Source organism: Sebastes fasciatus, chromosome 23 (assembly GCF_043250625.1).
Source record: "Sebastes fasciatus isolate fSebFas1 chromosome 23, fSebFas1.pri, whole genome shotgun sequence".
NCBI classification, from domain to species: Eukaryota; Metazoa; Chordata; class Actinopteri; order Perciformes; family Sebastidae; genus Sebastes; species Sebastes fasciatus.
In genome coordinates, this window is record NC_133817.1 from 5,024,631 (window position 1) to 5,048,888 (window position 24,258).

At 39.9% G+C, this 24,258-nt stretch overlaps 3 protein-coding genes across 5 annotated transcripts in view; 2 read left to right on the top strand and 1 right to left on the bottom strand.

Moving 5' to 3' along the window:
- Window positions 1-30: 30 nt before the first annotated feature.
- Window positions 31-7,903, bottom strand: optn (optineurin). The gene is made up of 13 exons (XM_074626185.1): window positions 7,752-7,903; window positions 5,815-5,939; window positions 5,362-5,561; window positions 5,084-5,245; window positions 4,716-4,900; window positions 4,380-4,482; window positions 3,489-3,604; window positions 3,110-3,259; window positions 2,184-2,268; window positions 1,876-2,034; window positions 1,602-1,744; window positions 1,215-1,297; window positions 31-983 (listed from the first exon to the last, which is right to left on the bottom strand). Exons 2-13 carry the CDS (start codon window positions 5,933-5,935, stop codon window positions 871-873), a joined length of 1,620 nt encoding a protein of 539 aa, XP_074482286.1. The 5' UTR covers window positions 5,936-5,939; window positions 7,752-7,903; the 3' UTR covers window positions 31-870.
- Window positions 2,604-24,258, top strand: part of nudt5 (nudix (nucleoside diphosphate linked moiety X)-type motif 5) — a 102,317-nt gene continuing 80,662 nt past the window's right edge. The window contains exon 1 of the mRNA XM_074626189.1: window positions 2,604-2,613. The gene's annotated coding sequence lies outside the window, so the exon portion shown is untranslated. The remainder of the gene's footprint in view (window positions 2,614-24,258) is intronic.
- ccdc3a (coiled-coil domain containing 3a) lies at window positions 11,232-22,888 on the top strand. Of its 3 annotated transcripts, none has more exons than XM_074626187.1 (4): window positions 11,232-11,335; window positions 12,312-12,757; window positions 13,288-13,465; window positions 20,976-22,888. In XM_074626187.1, the coding sequence occupies exons 2-4, from the start codon at window positions 12,339-12,341 to the stop codon at window positions 21,279-21,281; spliced, it is 903 nt and encodes a 300-aa protein (XP_074482288.1). In that variant the 5' UTR covers window positions 11,232-11,335; window positions 12,312-12,338; the 3' UTR covers window positions 21,282-22,888. The 3 variants fall into 3 exon arrangements, with proteins under 3 accessions (XP_074482288.1, XP_074482287.1, XP_074482289.1); XM_074626188.1 differs by lacking the exon at window positions 11,232-11,335 and adding an exon at window positions 11,619-11,727; XM_074626186.1 differs by having other exon boundaries at window positions 11,298-12,757.

A 24,258-nucleotide genomic window follows, 5' to 3' on the forward strand; every position in this document is an offset into this window, starting at 1 on the left:
GTCACAATAGGACTAAAAAAGCAGACAGAATTTTGCAGAATTTATTTTTATTCACAGAAATACAACATGGAGTCGTAAAATCCTTTATAATCTACAGAATCATCTGGAGCCTCCTACACACAGACTTACAAAGGCTGTTGCTGATTAACAAGTTAAATATATTACATTCTAATTACCGGGTATCATCTGAATAAAATATAAATCTTCATATTAAAGTGCCTACATGGTGCATGCTCCTTTTCCCACCGACACCAACAACCCAGTCATGAGCTAAAATATCCTTTTCAAGCAAAGGAATATAGAAAGAATTACATTAAAAAGAAATCCAAAATAAAATATTTTTAAAAAGCCTTCAGCATCCAAATACTTGGTAAACAAATGCAACTTGTAAAAGCTGAACTAACTGCATGACAGGCAGACAGCTCCAAAAATAATATCTTATCGAGGGATTCGTGCAGTGTTTCTTTCCAGACTGGTTTTTCCTTGAAGAAAGTCACCTTCAGCTTTGTTTCAGTCGTCACAGCAACAGACAGACTATGTGCCAGATGACATGAGCCCAAAACCTGCAAGATGTGTCCTTCAAGATTTTGTTCTATTCCAAATCTTTATAAGCAATTCTCAAATTTAACAAAAAAAGGGAGGAGCAATTCTCATCAGAAGAACCCTCAATGCAGCTTTAAAATCCCTCTATCTAAATTCTACCCAAAGTAAAGTGTTCCCATTCTAGACTGAAAGGTACTGAGTTTATCGTGGAGCTATGGTAAGTTGTCTCAGGGATCCAAGACGAGGTACAGGTAAAAGCAGGAGGAAGACTCAGATTAAGGTGCTAATGCAGCCGCTGTTGTCATGGTTGCTCGTAATGACGGAGGTCTAGTTGATGCAGTCCATGATGTGGATCTGCAGGGAGTCCAGGTCCGGCATGATCTCCATGCACTTGGGACAGGCGTGTTCGGGGATATTTCCCTGATGCTGCCAGTCGGCACCTGAGAGTCAGAGACATACTGATCACAACCTGAACATGTAATAACAGTGTAGCCTGATCTTTATGTGCAACTGTGCAGAAATACAGTGTTTAAACACAATGAAGAGACATGCAAAAAACAGCTGCGCAACATTCGAATGTTGATTTAGAATTCGAATGTTATGAAAGAAGATCCAAAGACCGAAGCTTCGAACTATTCGGTACAGCCCTATAAAAAAGAAAGCACATGTACCTCTTCCAACCAGACTAGGGCCGGCTCCGTGTGGATTTGCTCCCAGTGACGGGTGTCTCTTCTGCATCTCGTTCAGACCCCGCCTGTGGAGAAACACAAGAAAAAAGGGGGATCTCAAACCGCTTCTGTTTATGCAAGATTATTTAGTAACCATGGTAGCACGTCCACGTGGCACTGATGATGCAGGATGACATCACCAAAACTGTCCAATGAATGAATGAATGACGCCTTATTACGTCATGTTTACAGCTTGGTTACAGTGTGAAAAGGAACCAAACTAGAACTGAAAGGGATCAATGTACTGTATCGTCTTTATTCCTCGGTCCCGACCGACTGAACCGAACGACAGGCGTAAAAGCAAACTTGGTCTTCCGTTTGATTCCATACCTGCCCATTGAGTCCATCTCGTCCTGCAGCTGGGTGTTCTGCTTCTTCACATACTCCAGCTGAGTAGCCAGACGCTCCCTCTCTTCATGGAGCTTCTCCCTCGCTGCTCGCTCTGCGTAGAAGTCTGAGGAGTAGACCTCTGCCTGCAGTACAACGAAAAGCACGATGACCACCATGTTGTCATGTGGATTTCTGATACTTAGGGTCCAATGATAGATAGATAGATGCTGGGGTTTACTCGACATCGATTAATTATACACCCACACCCACTGACCTGAGCCTGGAACACAGATATGGTCTGCAGCTCCTCCTCCTTACTGAACATCTCCTGCTTCATGTGATCAATGGCGTTCTGTTTAGTAGCCAGGGCCTCTTCAGCGGCGGTCAGCCGTTCCTGCAGCTCGTCCACCAACTCCTTCTGCACCAGCTGAGACTGCAAGACCAGAGGGCAAAGGTCAAACACGTCTGGCTCTCATTTCTGATTGTTTATACTCTTATAACTACATTAGGTTTGGTGGAAATAAGCAGGATTTGGTTATCTGTTGCTAAAAGGGTCTTTTACATTATGCAACATAAACTGACCTCTCTCTTCTTCTTATCCTCTTTGAGTTCATTGTAGTCTTCAAACAGCTTGGTGTAGGCATCCTTCAGTTGGGCAAGGTTGTTCCTGTGAGGAAGGAAGGAGCGAAGGAAGGAAGGAAGGGAGTTACCGGTGACTCAGTGTGTGTGTCCAAATATAGACTAATCACTCTGAGGAAAATGGGGGTTTCCAATGCAAATCAGTACCATTCATATTTTAAGTTATTCTTGTACAGTCAAAAAACAATTAAAACTGTTTCTCATTTGTCTAGAGAGTAAAAGCAGTAGAGATTCACATTAATATCACCAGGCTGTGGGCCTTTATATTATATATATTTATTGTATTTTTTTTCTATTCTATATTTATTAGGGCTGTCAATCGATTAAAATATTTAATCGCGATTAATTGCAAATTAATCACACGTTTTTTATCTGTTCTAAATGTACCTTAAAGGGAGATTTGTCAAGTATTTAATACTCTTATCAACATGGGAGTGGGCAAATATGCTGCTTTATGCAAATGTATGTATAAATCTATTATTGGAAATCAGTTAACAACACAAAACAATGACAGATATTGTTAACTTTGACAGCCCTTATATTTATGTTTCTTGTTTATGCACTAAAACACCAAATCAAATTCCTTGTATGCCCACACTGGTATGTATGTAGCTTATTATTAGTGCTGTGTATATGACAGTTGCTGCTTGATATAAAACCACGGTTACAAAACCACGATTACAAAACCACAAAATGCTACGACAGTTCCTGTTTCCGTGGGAGAGAGGGTAGTTCGTCCCAAAGCTTGCTGCTGTATTTCTACCCTACACCTTAAAGAAGAGTGCTTCATTCAGCTGTGAGTGTGACTACAAAGGGAGTTCACTCCATCCTATGTCTCCGTATATATGTGTGTGTGTGTGACCTCTGACCTCTCCTCCCCGGACTTCCTCTGCTCTATCTGGCTCTGGGCCTGCATGCTGTCCACCTGCAGCTTCAGCCGGTCGTTCTCCGTCTGAACGGCCTGTTTCTCCCCCAGCTGAGCCTTCAGAGTGACCACGTCCTGCTCCACCTCCCGACATCTAGACACAAGAGAATACATATGTACAGGTCAAGATCAAGCACAGGAACATCGATTCAAAGAGGAATGTTTGCTCCCCTTTAAAGAGCCAAACACAACACATTAACGGTGGCCTTAATTGTTGGAGAAGATTTATAGGTTGTTATGTATTATTTTTGCTGGCTTCTTTACTAAATGGTTTGCATGTTAAGATGTGAAAGTGTGGGAATGTGTGTATGTGTTGGCCTAACCTGTCCTGCAGGTTCTTCTTCATGCCTTCCGCTTCATCCAGCTTGCTCTGGGCCTGCTGCAGCTCTTTGAACAGCGTCATCATCTGAGACTTCAGATTCTCCACCTCGGATGCTGCCTGAAAAATACGCATAATGACACACGAACATTACCATAAGGAAACATCAGTGGACCTCTGCCCGTTATGGCAATTGTATAGTCGTAGATCAACAACAGTACACAAAGATGAGACAAAGAAATTAGGTTCTTTAAAGGGCGGGTCCATCTGCGTTCTTTGCCCGGGAAATAACTGATAATTTTTTTAAGTGGAGTTATATGTATATATTAAAATTGCTGTTTTTATCAATGGAGTCTGGTGGCTTTCAAGAGAGCGATATAACAGCTTAAGTTCCCTGTCAGAAAGGGCTGTCTGAGGGCGAGGTAAAGCGGCTGTCAATATAAATTTAAGTGTACGCTATGTTTACAATATTGTCATTGCTTTACCTCGCCATCAGACAGCCTTTTCGACGGGGAACTGAAGCCGTCATATCGTTCTCCTCAAAGCCACCAGACTCCATTTACAAAAACAGTAATTTGACCTCGCAGAACACAGGAGTTGCTGGTCTACCGCTGCATCAGTCGGTTAGTTTGTTTGTGTTATTGTGTGACTTTGGGATACGAACTAGCGTGGCGTACACACAGCAGTACATTGCTTAGGTTCCATGCCGGGACTTTGAATAAATAAATAATGGACCCGCCTTTAAATGTGATGTGGAATGTTACTTTAACAGCAACCTGTCATCAGAATACGCACATTACAATGTTAAAATAAAAACTACCTATCTGATTTACATTCTTCTTTCACTACAATAAAATGCTTTCTAGTTTTAGTACTTTCACTAGTGAGTAAATACCTTTTCCTCTTTTCCAGAATCCTCCTTGGTCTCTGTAGTCTCTGCTTGGGTGGTCTGTGTTAATTGATCCACAATACTCTTCCTCTCCTCCAGCTCTCCAATTCTGTCGGATAATTTGTTTAAAAAATGGTTAAATTTATATGTCAGACTTGAAGAGGTGAAATTAAATAAAAAACAAAGAACTTTATGAAAACATTGCACTTAAAAACAAACAGATATATGCTATTTACTGCCAATTTAGTTCAGTTTACGTAAATAAAATTCCTGATGCTATAAACCCATGATGAGAGCAGATCATTTAATGGTGAACTGCTCCTCTAAGTTGCTGTCCTCTACCTGGCAGCAGAAGCCTGCAGCTCGACCTGCAGCCGCTCGGCCCGCTGTGCCTCATTCCTCAGCGACTGGAGGAGCTGGCTGACGGTCATCTCCTCGCTGTCCAGCCGCGACGCCGTCATGCTCAGCTCCGGACGCCTGCTGCGCTCCGAACCGCACACATCGTTCACGCCGTCCACGCCTCCATCCTGAGGAGAAAAAAAACAGCCAGTTAGATCAATGCTGACTCTGGTTGTCAGCAGGGTTGGTGGGTGTAAGTGGAGGATTTTTTTGTGTTAGATGAGGCTGAATAGAAGAAGATTCTGAGGGAAACACTGATTATATATGTTTAATTTAATTTGACATGTGTGTGCATGTGCGTTGCTCCTCACCGAGACCGTGATGATCTCAATGAAGGAGTCGTCGTGTGAGTCCTGCTCAGCCCTCAGCTGCAGCTCAGAGTTCATGGCCACCAGGTCGTTCTTCTCTGCCTGCAGGCGAGCGACATGGGCACGCAGGGCGTCCAGCTCTGTACTCTGATTGGATGACATCGCCTGCAGATGACATCACGTGTTACCAATGTGGGAAATTAAGCAGTTATTGGGTGGTCACAAGCTGCTTTGACCCAATACATAACAAACAAAAGCAGCATCCGGGGTTACATTCTCACCAGCAAGCTTCCTCCTGTCTTCCCCTCGTCCTCTATCCTCCGACCCAGTTCCTGGTTTTGGAGGGTCAGCGCCTCCATGTGGCCCCGAGCCTCCTCCAGCCTGGTCTCCAAGAAGCCCCGCTCCTCCCGCTGCTTCTCCCGCCACGCGGACAGACCCTCGAAGCGCTCCTTCATCGTCATGTTGGTCTGATGCAGGGCCTCTGAACGAGAATAAATATAAATTGTGTTAGCCTTTCCATAGCTATCATGCCTTTCCTGTCCCAACACACTGCTCCAGCTGGTTTATCACACTACAACTCTGAAACTCCACCCTGACATGAGCCGGCAGGAACACAACGTCCACTGACCTTTGACCCTAGACCCTTTGGTGGACCTGATAAGAGTATTAAGGACGGGAACAGACGTCTTTGCTGTAGAATAGTGCAGCATAAACACATAAAAAGCTGCTCTCACCTTTCAGGTCTCGGTTCTCCTGGATGAGGTTGTTCATCTGCTGCAGGGTTTCCTCCAGCGTGCCCGTCTGAGTGGGAGAGCGAGAGATGTTGCCGTTCATTATGGGGCCTCCAGATGCCATGACGCTGAGAGGGAGGAAATAAAAGAAGAGACATAGATTTTTATTTATATTTATAAAATATAAGATTATTTTATTTGTAACTATCAGAAATGATAATACGGTTGACATCCTCTAGCTCTCGTTCCAACTCAAATGTGATAGACAAGATTTAATAAATATATAGTGAAGACACACGACTGTTTAGGGAAACACTTTCTTTTCTCCAACTAGGAAGAAAGTTAGTTAGTCAGTTAGGCCATTGCACATCTTCAGACCCAAAGCCGATCAATCACTTTGCTTATTTGCATTTAACATGATTTCATGTACAGTCAGTTCTGAACAAAAAATTAAATAAAAATAAATAAAAGATGAAGCTGGTTTTCTCTTTGGAATATTGGACTTAATTTTTTGTGATCAAATTGTATTGGTTTAAAAGATATGCATTGGAAATTATCAACAAAAAAATAGCATAATTCAAAACAAAACATCAATTGAAAAATAAATAAATAAAATTATAAAAGTATTACTAATAATGATATTACTAAATATCCCCCTCAAATAAAATATATAATTAAATAAAAATGAAATAATAAAATATATTATTATTATTGATCCGTGTGGGACTGTGGGATTCAATTTACACACTAAGATACAATGTTTATGTTGTAAAATAAGAATATTATTACTAATAATGATATTACTAAATACCCCCCCACACCCAAAAAATAAATAAATAAAATACAAATACAAATAAAACATATAATATTACATAGTACCATTATTATTATTATTATTATTATTATTATGACTATTATTTATTGGTCTTTTTATTGATCTGTGTGGGACCTGGGGATTTAATTTAAATACAATGTTTATGTTGTAAAATAATAAAATTATTACTAATAATGCTATTACTAAATACCCCCCAAAATAACTAAATCAAATAAACAAAATAAAATATATAATATTACGGAGTATCATTTTCATTGTTATTATTATTATTATTATTATTACTATTATTTATTGGTCTGTGTGGGACTGTGGGATTTAAATTACACACACTAAGATACAATGTTTATGTTGTAAAATAATACAACAAATTCAAACACAATAAATAAAATAAAATAAAAATAAAAAATAAAGTAAAATAGAAATAAAATACATAGTATCATTATTATTATTACCATTATTTATTGGTCTTAGTATTGATCAGTGTGGGACTGTGGGATTTAATTTAAACACACTGAGATACAATGTTTATTCAATTCAGAGGTAATTGTCATGTAGTCTGAACATAATCATATCCACAGGAACAGATGGACTGACTGCATCTTGTTTGTATTTGATATCATTTTAAAATTATAATTAAAAATATAGTATAAAAATATGGGAACTTAGCCTTTTTATTGTCCTCTATGTAAATAACTTTAGTTGTGTTTGCATGTCAACAAATCACATGATAATAAAATTCCCCATGCTGACATCATGCAGTGACTCAGTGCTTCAGCATGCAGCAGCAGAAAAGAAGCATACAGGCTGAATTATCTCCTCAGCAGGTCACATGGTAGTTTAATGACATTAACAATAACAACACAGCACCATGATAACGTTATATAAACACACTGTGGTCTGCTTCTGCCCTCACACACAATAACTTACTGACATAAATACATTTAATTCTACTTTCACTTTCTCCTGCTGGGCCTGTCCTGTGAGCTCCTCCTCCTCCAGCAAACACTGAGAAAGTTAACTTATTACACAACACGGATGTTGTTTAACCTGAGAAGAACTGCGTCACAGCAACACTTTAAAAACACCTTTAAATAGTTTAACTCACCTGCTGTCAGCTCAGAGACTCAACACAGTCTGGATGTTCACTCCAATAACACTCAGAGAGAGATCTGAGAGAGAGATGGCAACAATGTGTCGATCAACCTTGTGCTGCTCCTGGTTTCTGTTGCTACATCTAGTGACGTAGGGAAACCAAGCACTTCCGGTGGTTGTTTTCATAATAAAATTCCCCTTTGGGACAATATTTTTTTTTTGTCTGAAAGGAGTCATAACTAGCCTACATTCACACAAAAAAATGCAAAACGTTTGCCAATAATTTCTATTATGTTTTAAAGGGACTTTTTGTTTAAAAAAAAAAAAAAAAAAAAAATTCTATGATGATTCTATGATTCTAAATTAGGAAAGTTCTAATATGTCAGGAATAGACGTGGTTTTAAATATTAATAACTATTACAGAATGTTGGCTAAAACACACTAGAAGCCTAATTCTCTTTTACAATAATTCACTACATGTTTACAATAATTAAGATCAGTGTATATGATGGAATAGTAGCATTAAAATGTGCCAGAGGTCACTGAATTTGGGCTTATACAAAAACAAATTCTCGATATTATTATATATTATAGATTTATGAATATGAGATTTTGCAAGTTATAAGATCAAATTAATAATAATAATTATATATATATACTGTATATGTATATCATACAACACTCTCCCTCACAAAAAGTGCAATAAAAAAGTGCAATACTTCAATCAATGCAATATTTGCAATATAAAAAATAAAAATAAATGCCTGTGCAATATTTTTATAGTATGCAACCTCTACTACTCCCATATATATATATATATATATATATATATATATAATTACCATATACTAAGTACTTCCTTTATTATTATACTGCATATTTTTTGTAAATACATTATAATTTCTACTTTTATTTTATTATATTTTGCTACTTAACTTACTGTTTTCTTAATGGAGCTTCCCAGCAAAAAGTATTTCACACGATTGTAATTGTATAACCGGCTTGACAATAAACCTTGAATATTGATTAGCTTCGTTACATTTTCATAGGAGAGGGAAAAAATTCGGTATCAATATATTGGGAAATAAAAGTGCAAATGTGTTGCCAAAAAAAAACAACAACAGTGGGTACAAGAACAAAAATAGGTGACATAAATCTTCTGGAAAATGAGCAGTTTAAGCTCTTATTTTGAAGGCTGAATTGCCTTACTTACTGTCCTCATTGTAATAACTTTCAGCTCTCTGACTTGTGTGTTTAACTAAGGTTTTCATTTCCTCGAAGTGACGTCACAGAGCAGCTGAGGGCGGGGTCATCCAGCTGCTGACAGCTGGAATTCCCTCTTGAGTCACCTTGACAACAAGAAAGGAAACACTGGAAACTCCCTAACCTGACTGTCATGTGCAGGTGACTAATAAATTATAATAATTAAAATATAATTCATCCTGATGTATAATACCTGGCAATATTATTATTATTATTATAATTATTATTATTATTATTATTATTATTAATAAATTATATTCTTTAATGACCTTGATGTGTTTTTGTAAAATAATATTCCCAGGTATTATAATTCATCCTGATGTAATATCGTTACATTTTTATTTTTTTTATTAAGTCCAAACTTGTTTACAAAGTGGCCCATTAAGGCACGTAAAAAATATCACAGCATTTATTCGATTTATTTGGACAATCTGTTAGACCTTTAAATAAAAGAGAAATATACATGCTGTTCATGTCAGTGTCCACTAGATGGCAGCGTTTTCTAAGCAGAAATCCATAGTAAGTAATGAATTGGTATTGTGATTAAGTTATATTAGAAGTAATGAATTGGTATTCTGGATTGATAACAAATTTATATTTTGATAAGGATAATTATATCAGTAATTAATTTATATTTCTGTATGACACAGATTAAAGGTAATAATTATAGTTAGAATAATTATAAATAATAATAATTATAGTTAGACAAATTTAGGAAAATATAATTAGAGTATATTTATGGCTCAGTAAGGAAGCTGGTTAATAATTAATAATGGATTTATGGAGAAGGGGTGGGATTAAATAAGTTTGTCACTCCTTTTTGAATATGTAAATCAAGGCATCAAGTGTTGACAATTTTTTTCATTGTATGTAAATACTACTTGTTTCTGACTGTCTACTTTTTAGTATGATCATTCACTTTTTCTTTATTTTTTCTTTTCTTTTTTTTGTATTCTACATGTTCGAAATCAATTTTGAAATGAAATGAAAATGAAATAGCTGTAACACAGAAATCATGTGTATCATGATGTGCATTTTGGGGCCAAACTGTCTGCTGTTTTATGGAGAATATTAAAACAGGAGCAGCTGATAAATCCATGCAGGTCACATCATGATTTCTGTAGATATTTAGAAGCCTATTGAACTGCTTAGGAGGAATAATGGATGTCATTATCCTCATATTTATCTCATGTGTTCCACTCTAGACTACTATTATCAATCAATTGTGAAATTGATTATCAACTTGGAACCTCTTCAAGGAAGATCTTCTCCTGGACCTGCTATCCACACAACAGACAGGAACACAAATCATTTTCCTACTTCACTGGGACTGATTGTTTTTTCCCCTCGCTGATCCTCTTGGATGCTTTCAAGTGCGTTAATGGAAAATTGGAAACTTCTCAAGAGTTGCATCCAAAAGAGTTCAGTTCAATGATGATCTGGTGGGAAAAAAGAATAACCACTCTACTATTACTTAAATAAAATAAAATAAAACAAAAAAATAAATAAAATAAAATAAAATAAAATAAAATAAAATAAATAAAATAAATAAAATAAATAAAATAAATAAAATAAATAAAATAAATAAAATAAATAAAATAAATAAAATAAATAAAATAAATAAAATAATGTGTTATGATGGATGCACTATTTGCTTTACAGTGTTAAGGACATTATTCAGTTCAACAGGTTTTAAATCTTAACGCTTATGTAGTATTTTATAATTTTATAATTTTACGGTTTTATTGTTCATACTTAATTTATTTATCATCATTATTATAGTGTTTATTTTACTTTATATGGTTTGATCAACATTTTATTGCTGATCATTATCTATTTTATTCTATTTTATTAAAGTTTCATTATTTTAATACAATCTGCTTATTTTGTGTAGTTTCCTAATTTTTTATTTATTTATTTTTATTGTTATTTTTTATTTCCTTGTGTTTTATTTATCTTTTATTATCTTAAATACCCAGCTTTTATTGCTTTCTTATTCAATTAACTTTTATATTGGTTGTTTTGTGTGCATTAGTCTCTAAATCCATTTTCAACAAACTTTATTTTTTGTCAGTCGTCTGTACAGAACTTTGAATTGCATTTGACTTGTTTGAAAGGTGCTATATAAATAAAGCTTGATTGATTGTTTATCCACCATATTGATATATTCCAACAAGACAGCACTATAGAGTGCACAGACCAGTTCACATGGAAACTTCAAATGTCGGAGCGTCACATCAGTCCTTGAACGCAGCACCAGTGAGCGCTGGTGAAGCTTGTCTCTCTTGCAGCAGACAGACAGATGAGGTGGAAACACTGGGAGCACAGCAACAGGTTGGAGAGGTTTAACTTTCTGCAGAATTGATTTGACTATTTGAGTTCTCTTTAAGAGTCTGGAAGAGAAAAACAAGGAGTTTATGCAAGTTTAGTAATTGGACAGATGCACTGTGCATAGTGGAATTTTGTGCAAAAAGTTACTTGGCATATTTTAGAGTTTTTATGGTGAAGTAGAGCATCCTCAAGCGTCCAGGTAACCATCAAGTTCTTTAAATGCAACTTTTTGTTTGCTCTTTTAACTCACTTTTAGCAACTTGTATGCCTGAAGAGAACAAAAAAGTAAATTTTAAATTGGACAGATGCACTGTGCATGGTTGAATTTTGTGCAAAAAGTTACTTTGCATGTTTTTTGAGGTTTTTGGTGAAGTAGAGCATCGTCAAGCGTCCAGGTAACCATCAAAAGTTTAGTTCTTTAAACGCAATTTTTTTTTTTTTGCTTTTTCAACTCACTTTTAGCAACTTGTGTGCTTGAAGAGAACAAAAAGTAAATTTTAATCAATTAGTAAAATCAAACTTTTCTTCAGTGAAGAGAATAAAGTCATAACTTTACGAGAAAAAAGTCGTAATATTACGAAAAAAAGTCATAAATTTATGAGAAAAAAGTCATAATTTTTACGAGAAAAAAAGTCGTAATATTATGAGAATAAAGACGTAACTTTATGAGAAAAAAAAGTCGTAATATTAAGAAAAAAAGTCGGAATATCACGAGAAAAAAGTTGTAACTTTACGAGAAAAAAGTCCTAACTTTACGAGAAAAAAAGTCGTAATATTACAATAATAAAGTCATAACTTTACAAGAAAAGAAGTTGCAATATAACGAGAATAAAGTCATAACTTTACGAGAAAAAAGAAAATAACACGTAAAATTACTACTTTATAATATTATGACTTTATTCTCATAATACAACGACTTTTTTCTCTTAAACCTATGAATCAAACCTAAAATTAAACCTAAAATCAAACTTTTCTTCAGTGAAGCATCACCACAGAGTTTACAAAAATGCTCTCCAGGATGTTTCCCACGGCTCTCATCCTCATTGCGCTGTGCGTCTTCCCGCATATGGACACTTTTACGCACGGGTGCCAGCTGCCTTCTGAGTGGCGGCCGCTGAGCGAGGTCTGCCGGGCGGAGCTGGCAGAGATCATCGTGTACGCCCGGGTCCTCGCCATCCACCGGGAGCCACTAGGAGGCGGTGCGGGCAGCCTGTACAACTCGCTGCCCTTCGGGTTCGGGTACGGGTACGAGGGCGCGGAGGAAGGGCTGCTCTACTCCGCCGAGGTGGAGCTGCTGTGCGATCAGGCCTGGGGCAGCATGCTGGAGGTGCCATCGGGATCAAGGCTCAACCTGACCGGACTCGGGTACCTGTCCTGCCAATCCCACACCGTGATGGAGAACTACTCCTACTTCTTCTTCCTCAGGTGAGGTGCAAAGGACAACAGTTATCCAAAATAGTTCCAACACACATTTGGACTCTAAATACTAACTCCGTCTAGAAATGTTATTGTTGTCACTAAAATAATACAGCTTCCCATAAAAACTTTTTGCAGAATAGCAACTTTAAAATAACCCTCTAATAGTTCTTGTCTCTTGTCAGTTTGTTTTGGAGCAGACTGTGATCTACACTCAAACAAGATTACTGTGTTTAAATATCATTTTGAGGTATACCACTCAAGGCTGTCTAAGTATTTCCATTAAGTGAGACTTTAAATGTTGTACTTTTTATGCACTACATCGATCAGACAGCTGTGGTTGCAAAGTTATTTTGCAAAGGAAGATTTTACCTGCAAAGCAGTAAACTACAGGCTCATTAAATATACATTTCTAACATATAGAATGCATTGACCTGTGAAGCTTGCAACAGATTTGGTTGATGCAGTTCACTACTGTACAACCCAATAATTTCTGCAGCAGCTTCTGCTCACAGCTTTCCTGTTTATCTCCTCCACAGGATGGACGAGAACTACAACATCCTCCCCCACGGCGTCAACTTCCAGGACGCCATCTTCCCCGACACGTCCGACAACAGGCGCACGTTCTCCAGCCTCTTCCAGTTCTCCAACTGCACCCAAGGGAGCCAGCCTTTCCACACCTTCAGCCCCGAGTGGGACACCCAGGAGGACAGCAGGGTAGGGCTTCCTGTATAGTAGTGCAATGTTATCATGCAACTGTTCTCCATTTAAAAGTCTAAAGCCAAGAATTTTGTAACCCTGAGGACAGCATGATGGGATAGTTGGTTGCCATAGTAATGCTTGCTGCTTCCTTGAAAACAAAACTCCCATCTTCTTGTGCAAACCTCATTACCTTCTGGGAAGAATAAGATAAAAATGTCTCTTATTTCAGCCAGTTCAGCTTTCTTGGTGTTTACAGAGGATGTAAACAAACCCGACACCATCTCGTTACCACGGAGATAACAGATTGACAGTCCAGACAAGCAGCAGCAGGGTGCCGGGACCTGGAGATGGGAGATAGGAGGGGGGTGGGTGGGAGTGTGCTTACAACTATTGTTACGGTTTTGGGGTTTATATGAATATACTGTTGTAGCTAAAATGTGAATTCAGTGGAAGAAAAGTGAGACGGCAGAGCGAGGATTTGGTTCGGAGTGTGTGTGTGTACACCTAATCCTTGAGTTGTGACTGTGCTGACAGGAATGTGGTGAGGATCACTAGAAACACACGTTAACTACAGCGCAGAGCCATACACACTCACCGTTCTGATCTTCAAAAAGATAAATAAATACTCAAAGCTGATTGGTTGAGGTCCGTCCGTCTGTCTCCTCAGGGCAGACAGGATACAGACCATCCAGAGGTCAAAGGTCAAATAGCAGCAGAGATCCACATCTCTGCCAGGCAGCCGTTTGAAAGTGTGTCAGTATGCAGCTTTGATTTATATATCGGCATGCATGAAGTAATATTTGCTGACCTGGGACCAGAGATAAGCCGAACCCCGTCAACAGAAGAAGAAAAGGTCTGCTGCATTTATTATCGCGCCTCCTCTGAGTGAAGTTATTGAGCAGGTCGCACTTCAGACAAGACAGAACACGGCAGCTGGAGATGGAGCTGCACAAGTCTTTGCCCTCATTTTGAAAGGATCCAACGGCAACTGTTTAGATGTTGAAGAGCTTTTCATTTGGACGGCACTGTGTCGTTACAGTTCCTTCAAGTTCACCGTATTTGTATCAGAGTTGTAGACTTGAGAGTTGAGACTCAGGTCGGAGTTAAGCCATAAAGATCAGGGCTTGAGACATGACTTGGACTCAAGTGTTGTAAGAATTGACTTAAATTAGAGCTTAAAGACTTGATTTGATCAGTTAAAAACTGAGACTTTCTTTCAAGTCTGACTTTGACATGTCTCCGTTGACTTGAGACTTGACTTTGACATGTCTCCATTGACTTGAGACTTGACTTTGTCATGTCTCCATCGACTTGAGACTTGACTTTGACATGTCTCCATTGACTTGAGACTTGACTTTGTCATGTCTCCATTGACTTGAGACTTGACTTTGACATGTCTCCATCGACTTGAGACTTGACTTTGACATGTCTCCATCGACTTGAGACTTGACTTTGACATGTCTCCATCGACTTGAGACTTGACTTTGACATGTCTCCATCGACTTGAGACTTGACTTTGTCATGTCTCCATCGACTTGAGACTTGACTTTGTCATGTCTCCATCGACTTGAGACTTGACTTTGACATGTCTCCATTGACTTGAGACTTGACTTTGTCATGTCTCCATTGACTTGAGACTTGACTTTGTCATGTCTCCATCGACTTGAGACTTGACTTTGACATGTCTCCATCGACTTGAGACTTGACTTTGACATGTCTCCATCGACTTGAGACTTGACTTTGACATGTCTCCATTGACTTGAGACTTGACTTTGACATGTCTCCATCGACTTGAGACTTGACTTTGACATTTCTCCATCGACTTGAGACTTGACTTTGACATGTCTCCGTTGACTTGAGACTTGACTTTGACATTTCTCCGTCGACTTGAGACTTGACTTTGACATTTCTCCATTGACTTGAGACTTGGCTTCGACTTGCCCCAAAAGACTGAAAGTACTTTGCACAGCACCCGCATCATTAGCATCATAATAATAATTGTAAATCAATGCATTTGCATCTATTTGTGTAATTTGTGACAGAAAATGTTTAAACTGATCTCTGAGCGTCATCGCAGTAACAGTGAGGACGTTGCACCTTCTTCCTGACTGACCCGACCGCTGCCTGCAGCAGACGTTGAGAAAGACACGATTAATTACTTCCGAAGTTGATTTATGGCATTTTTTGTTGTTGTCAGCAGTTAAAACTGCCAAACTAATCAGGAAAGATCCAATGCTGTGGCGTCTTCCTCTTCCTTTCTCTTCGGGTTTTGACCTGCAGGCTCTGAGCTATATGGTCAAAGGTCAGCGAGCTAGTGGTTAAACACACTTCTCATTTAGAGGACGAGCACTCGCATGTAGAGTCTGCGACCTTCAGGCGAGGCGGGACAAAACAGGTGTTTTACTCCTGGAATTTATGGTAGATGACGAGATGGAAGCACCGTCTTCTTCCCCTTCATGTATCAGATCTAAGGCTGAAAGAAAAACCCTCTTTTCTCTCTTTCTGTTTTTCCTGGACTGTGATTAAAATTAAATTAAAAGCAACAAGATCCAATTTCTCATTTCACTATCTATCAATCTCCGCGGGATCTCGAGTGCTTTGAGGTTTTAAGACATCTTTCAGCTGGAGTTTAAACACAAAACATCCCTTAAAATTGGAGGATGTTTGCTTCTGGTTTCAGCCTCGTGGGAACCAGACGCACCCCCAGAAGGATCCACTTCTTCTGCCAGAACCTTCAATTAGCTTTTGTTCAAGCCTCCTCTTAGCAGCAGGCACTCAGAGCAGCTTTTACAGCGACACTCCTGTAAGCCCACCGTTCATCGGTTTAACACAGATTCTCCCTGAAAGATATCCTGTTTTGTTTTTTTCAGATTTTTCTTTATCCTTCGCTTGATAGCAAGAGAGACGCGAATCCCCCAAAAATACTTCTTAATCAGCACATTTCCATGTTTACATGCGCTCTAATGATTTGATTATAAACCACGGCGAGGGGAATACTCCAGCTGTAACAGCCGTGTAAACACCTTTAACTAGTTTTCAGACTCCCATTAACATTTTATGTGGACGCTCAGAGGGGATGAAAGGAAGACAACAGAGTCTGCCTGTTTCACTCAGTAGTTAGAGCTCCCACTTTCTCTGTCTAATCTGCCTAAACTAATGTTGTTCTTCTGCTCTCGGCCTCCCTTTTGTTCCTTCTATCTCTTCATCTCTCGCTCTCTCTTTTTGTCTCTGTTTTCTAATCACCCATCCCTACGCACACACACTCACACAAAGCAGAACAAAACCTCAGGGGAAGAGGAGAAATCCCGGCTTGTCTCTTTGACGTCAATAGTGAAGCTCAAGATACTAAGTGCATGTGTGTTCAGAAGGGGGTGTCTCTATATAAAGTTAGAAAATTGACTCTCTCTTTTGTTAACAAGCTCTATTTTCATTATTTTCCCTCTTTTTCTGCCTTTCTCTGACCCTGTCTTCTTTCTTTCTTTCTTTGTTAACCTGTTGATGAGTTAACAATACTGAACAAACATAGACTGTATTATAAGAAGTAGACGTAGCCACTGTGACGTCACCCATTGATTTGTGGACTGCTGTTTTGCAGCCTTGAGTTGGGCCATCTTGGTTTTTTGGAACCAGAAGTGACACGAGAAGGTGGAGCTAAGTACAGCTGAACGCTGAAACTTTTAGGATACAAAATGTTATAATTTCATGAACTGAAATCACACTGAAAGGGTTAAAGTTGTAAGACAAAAACACGGACAACACCGTGGTAGCGACCTGTCAATCACAAGGTAGCCACGCCCTAAAGCATCCCCTGCTTTATGGTCTATCTGACTCTAAATGGGACCATAATTTACTAAATGAACATCATGCTGTATTGAAGAAGACTTGAAACTAGCGATTGAGACCATAAACTCATGTTTACAATGTTTAATGAGGTAATAAATCAAGTGAGAAGTAGGCTCATTTTCTCATAGACTTCTATACAATCAGACTTCTTTTTTTGCAACCAGAGGAGTCGCCCCCTACTGGCTGTTAGAAAGAATGCAAGTTTAAGACACTTTCGCATTGGCTTCACTTTTCAGACCCGGAGGTTGCCGCCTGTGAACAACACATACTGTCATCTGAGAAGCATCGTGTTTTACCGATGTTAGATGCACACACAGGCAGCACAACAAGTAGTAAACACAACATTGACAGTTTCTCCTTATAAAGTTGATATGGCAAACATATTAGTAACAATTGCTAATTTATACATCCAACAGTGTGTCTGGCCACCTTGACGAATGTCAGTTCAACATACACTCTGCTTTTAGCTCTGTTTTTGTCTCCACCAACTCCTCAAAGAAATATCTGGTTTTTCAGCTGCTAAATGCTTCACTGTGTTCAACGGCTAGTACGTACAGTAACTGTGTCGACTTTCGACTTTCTGCTGAGACTGTACACCACAATGAGAGCGGTGCGACTCAACCAAAACAAAATTTCTGCCTGTGAAACCAAAACAATGAGCTGAAAGATGCTAAAACGCACCGTGGAGCTGAAGGAAAACTGCAAAGTTGGGTAATAATTATCTGTGGACTCTTTTCATATTACATACAGTCTTTTTTATTCCATTGTTAGTGTGACGTTTGATAGGTTTGCACAAAAGAGACACCGTCTATCTGTGTTAAAACCTTTGTACACTTATTTGAGGACATTTCGTGCATGTGCTCTAAATACTGTTTGTACAGATGATGCTTAACAGCAGGCAGGTAACACCCGGATGTTTTGACAGGTGGTGTGTGTGTGTTGGGGGCGTCCCACTGAGGGGCTTCCTATGAGCATGAGAACGGGTTCAAACTGTAAAAAAAAAAGTACCAATGTTATGTAATTTGGATTTGCTAAATGGGAAGAAAGAGACTTCCCTTAAAGGGTTCAACCAAATTACTGGTTGGTTGTTAGATATCCATCCTCTGAGATTTATGCTTCCACTGCAGTACAAAGGAGATGAATGGGATTTAGTTTGTACTTACAGCATTGAAAATTACATTTTAAAGGGGACATATCATGGAAAACTAACCTTTTTCAGTGCTTGTGCTCATACATTTGGGTATCTAGAGTACCTACCAACCCACAAACTGTGAAATAAGACAACCCAGTCAGTTGCTGGCTGTCTAGATCAGAAAACATAGAACGTAGAATATACAGTATCACCCACTACTTGACCTTTGCAAAGGTGCAACATATTTTTCTCGCAAGCCAATCAGAGCAGACTCGGGAGGGGAATCTTAGAGAGACAGGAGCTAAAACGGAGCGTTTCTGATAGAGGGTGAATACAAGTATATTCAGACAGCCAGTAAGAGAAAAATAATGTGTTTTTTTTAACATTAAATCATGTAAACATGTTCTAGTAGAAACCCCAAAATACAAGTACGAACCTGGAAATGAGCATGATATGTCCCCTTTAAAAAATTCAACAGTGGGCTGTCCCCCTTGACCCAGTGGTCTCAGGCTCATGCAGAGTAATTACAATGACCCTGGTTCAATTCCAGCTGGAGACCTTTGCATGTCAAAACAAATGCAACCCTCCCTTTTTCAGAAATTACTCAGGATGATCCACAGACCTTCACTGTGAACAGTTTTCACACAAACTTCAGTGCAAACTTCAGTAAAAAGTAGCTCCAATGTAAAGTTACTTTTAATTTAACTGACCTTATAATTAAATGTATGCAGTATATTCCATAACATGCTAAATCTTTGCACATCAGAACCTTGTTTCAGAGTCAACACAGTACATTTTTTACTTTAAAAAGAAGCAAATATTTCCGAAACCTTACTCTGATAAAATCATATTTCTCTTATAGACACACCTTAGAATATATGAAAGTAACTATTGAGGCCCTCATCCTCTGTAGCCATCTGAAGCTGGTGTGAAACAGGCCACAGCAAGTTCTGTTGGCAGTATGTGAATGTGTTCTTCATTGCCAAGAGAGGACGAAAAAAAACTGGTATTATTAAAGGAACAGTTTGTAACATTAAGGGGGATTTATGGGCAGAAATGAAATGTAATAGTAATATGTTTTCTTCAGTGTATAATCACCTGAAAATAAGAATCGTTGTGTTTTCGTTACCTTAGAATGAGCCGTTAATATCTACATTACGTAGCTGGAGTTGTTCGTCAATGAAGGTAATGTCAACCACGACCGTTTCCTAACCCTAACTAAGTGATTGTGTTGTCATGAGGCAACACACCAACCCGACATCAGAGAACCAGCAGCGATGAAGGCCACCAGTTGCGTAGCTTCACGTCGTCTTTGTCTTGGCCAAAATGTTGCACTCGAACACAGCCAGTTACCACCGTACGTTCTTTGCCCACGTGAGATGAAATAACTCTCCATACAAGCAGGTCGCGGTAGTCTGTATTTGTCATTCAAAAAGGGAAACCGGAAGGCCGAAGACTGCGGATATACAAGCCGTTGTTATGATACGTACATGAAGCAACGCAGCGTTTACCGATCATTTTCTTTACTTTACTCACGTCCGTTTCTCTTCTCATACACTGATTCGTTTAAGCTGAACGGCCAATCAGAGTAACTTCTCTCACTGACGGACTGACGATTCAACCTGCTGAATTGGCCGAAAAAATTCCCAACACGGGCAGTCTAGAGCCGAGTTTTTGATGAGTGGGGAGGGAGAATGTGTTGACCAAACGCTGACTCTAGATAGGGCCATTCACACCGTAGTTCTCCTCCAAGCTTGGAAGAGTTTCAGCTGGTTGCAATCTGCAACCTCACCACTAGATGCTACCAGATCCCACACACTGCACCTTTAATATACTGTCTGTTGATTCAATGCATTTAGCAAAGCAAAACAATATATCCACAGTAATTCATACACTGACCCAGAATGTGTCAACACACAACCACCTGATAGTGGTGCTGTGAGCTCAACTGTATTTCTTAGTGCACAAGGAAGGATTAGACGACACTTCCTGGGTCTGTATGTTCCTTTGACTAAGTGCAGTCGTACATGAAGACACATGCCTTCCCCACTGTGACTCACCCCTGTTAACCCCGCTGGTTCGAGGTCAGCTCTTGTCTACCAATGAGATGGAAAATTAGGGCCCCCTGAAACATCAAAGTGTGTGACCTTCACATTGTCAGCGAGGGAAAGGAAGTCCACGGGGCGATACATTTATGTTACACAGACACGCATAAACACGGTCCCCTTGTGTTTTTGCACTGGTAGCAGGGAGCCTGTGTGGACAAATGTAAATGACAAGGGTCAGGACCTCCACTTTATTCCCCCCCATGCTCCCTCCTTCCAAGTGTGTTGGAGAAAAAACAACGAGCAGAGGGAGAAATAACAGCATCAAAGGCAGAACGATTTTCTCAGAGAGGCTGCTGGGAAAATCCCATCACTGGTGCTCCCACACTACACAACCAGCTGACAAGATGGCAACTGGTGGTTTACGACAGTTTAGTTTGCCTGTTAAGAAAACAACTTCCCTTTCCTGTACGTTAACTGACTTTCCATCTCCTCCTTTCTCCAGCTGCTGTGCTCCTCGGTGCAGGGAGCGCTGTTCGACGAGGAGGAGCGAGGACGCAAGATACAGGAGCGCCTGGCCGCGTCGGAGAGGAGGAACCGGCAGCTGAAGGAGCGCGTTCGCAAAGTGAAGCGCTCCCTGAGGAACGCCCGCAAAGCTACACGCAAGGCCGAGCAGGAGGCCGCGGAGCTGCGAGAGAAGCTGAAGGCTGCGGAGCGGAGGATGGGGCATCACCTCAACGCCATAACGCAGGAGGAGCCTCCGCCCGGGCGTTACGCAAGCACGACGGTACGCAGGAGAATCCAGCTTTAACTAATCCCGCCACCTGGACTGAAAACTGGCCGTGGAGAGCGAGAGACTGCTGGGCGGTCTCTATGTGAGGGACAAAGAAATAGCAACATATGAGTAAACACACTTTTATAGTAATAACCGACATAGTTTTCTTGTAAATAAACTTCTCTCTTTTGTATCCCTGATTGCTAAAATACCTAGAGTGATGGTCAGGACCGTTCCTGTGTCACCTGACAAAATAAGTTTCCTGAAAGAGGATCAAACATGTATTTCCTCCATGATTACTCTTGCAGGTGGAGCAGTACTGTGCTGTAGCTCCGCTGCCTTCTACAACTGGATTCAGTTGCTGCTCTGAGCTCTTCTCAGGCCGTGATCACATAGCATGTGTTTTTGCTCCGACACACAAAGCGTTGTGAGCTGCGAGCGACAATAGTAACAGTAACAGCGGGAGTGCAAAAAGAGTGGTACATTATTCTGTTTTCCATTCAACTGTCTGGCAACCTGAGGAAGAAGTAGTTCATGTTTTAAAACAAAAGAAAGTTAGGTCCGTTCGTGCTGCAGCAAGACCACGAGAACTATGAATTTAGTTAAAGGGGCACTTTTACATGTCAAAAGTCAGTTTACGAGTCAGATGGAGTATCACTCAGCCTGATGTGAAATATCTTTTATGGCTCTGTTGGAGCTTTGTCAAGTCTTAAAGGGACTGTTTGTAACTTCTTACACATATAAATCAATCCGGGTCGGTGTCCCATGCGCGTTCGCGTGTGGCTATGCTGTTCAGACTCAGACTCTAACACAAACTACACGGAAGCACCAAAACCGCAAAGTTATCTAGTAAAGCCCGTCTGTTAAACAGTGTTGGCCGTAGCTTTAGGTAGGTTTCCCGTGTCTTGTGAAGTGACGGGGCTCCGCAGCGAGAAACGTTATCGTCTCCAACCAAAACTCCGGTGTCTCCCCTGTTCCCTCCGGCCGCGGTCGGGAGGCTGAGGCAGGAAAAGCCAACACTAGGATCAGCACTGATTCATGGAGAGACCTTCGTCTGGTCAGCTAACATTACTGCCAAGCAGCTGAAACATAGAGTGATATTGTGGTTTTAGCTGACGTGTGTCGCCTCACTGTTTGGAGCGATGCTCGTTCATGTCTATGTAGAGCGAGCACAAGCGCGAGCATCAGGACGCTGACTTTCGTTGACTTAACGGCCACAGGTGTCGCTGTTAACAAGCATTTCTGATTCTTACAAACAGCCCCTTTAAGTAATTGAAAGTCTTTAGTCTTTTAGTTTATGCAGCTTTTTGCAACACACGCTGTAGGACAATCTGCAACAACCAACTGAACTTAACCAAAGAAAAGACGCATTCAAAAATGCCTTTTATGTTTTCACGGCCTGGTGAAGTAATGATAAGAAACATTACATTTAATTTTAATGATGTTGGGATTTATTGACTTATTTTTTTGTGACTGACGTTGTGAGCAGAGAGTTTGTGTAACTGAGAATAAGAATTCTGGATGTTGTTTGAGAGAAGGTTCATTTATTATTCATCTGAGCTTTTTAAAGTCTGGAACATCAGCTGGTATGTGGATGTTTTTGTATGAATGCTTTTCTGCATATAAAATGTAACTGTGATGAACATCAGTGTGAACGTGACAGTGCTTTGAAGAAGACTATTAACATCTAGGTCACCAAAAAACAAATAGCCACACACACTCAGTGGCTCAGTTAAGCCCCACAGCATCACGCAGAGAGTGTTAAGAGAGGTTGAGGTCAGAGGAGACGTTGTACTGTACATGTAGATGTGTAGTATTTGGGGAGAGACGTGTGTCTGGTCCATCAAGTGACTGGAATGTGTTTGTGTGGGCAGCAATGTTCTGAACAGCAGGACGCTGCTGAAATATTCCTCCGATTCAGTCTGGAAAACCAAAAGCTCCGGAGGGAGGCGAGCACATCACGAGACCACGGAGTGAATGCAAGGAAACAAATCATCTTAAACACGATAAAAATGAGAGGCAGGGTTTGATGGAGAGAGAGAAAGAGAAGAGGTGCATCCATCAAAATTGCAGTTTCTCTCTTGTGGCTCGTAAACACTCAGCGGCGGTGGTGAGGCGAGGAATAAAGCAGCAGTTGGATTATGACCTTGAGTCGGTGATCGAGATGCTTAAATAACAAGAAATACAAACATGTTCCTGCTGTTTTTACATTCTGTCAGACCAGTGCTGTGTCTCAACTCAGATACTTCTGTTAGTACACTTCAATGTAGTACACTGTGTACGCTAGTTACTTGCGCAGTGCGTGAATTTCTACAGGGTAGAGTCAAATCAAATAGGGCTGTTGTGCACTCAACGGAAATGACAATCGCCGAGCTTAGCTTTTAGGGTGGTTTTATGACACTTTGCATTGTGTTTCACCTTCTTTATATACGGCTTCTTGGTTTGCAGTGCTCAAATCTTTTCAGTCAAAAACAATTTATATAAAGAAACTTACAATTTGGTGGTACAAACGGTTATCCAGTTCCGTTTGGCAGAAAATGCTGTGCTCTTTGTGGGCGCCCTTAAGAAGCCGAGCAGCAACACTGCATGGATAATGATTGGACGTTACTCGTCAGCTGGTGAAGCATGAGTGAGACAGCTGATGCCAATCAGCTAATGCAAACGCGGCTTGAGTGCTCTGCCTGAGCTCCATTTGTATGCTTATCCAACCAACGTCCATTCACTTTTATGGGGATTTCATCTTTGCAATTTTACGCATTTTCCACATGTTTTTACATCACTGATTGGTTTGTAGTGTTTCTTCTCGCATCATGGTCACTCAAAATTCCTGATAAAATGCCTAAAAATGCACAGTATGATAAGCAATTCAAGCCAAGAGAAAGCAAAGAAAGAATAAAATGGCTGGGATAAGTGGCTAGGAAAATACCGTCACTTCTGCAACACTTTGGAGCGGGTGTAGTAGGCCCCTACTGACTCACATCTATGGGGCTTATCGCGACTAATAACGCCGATT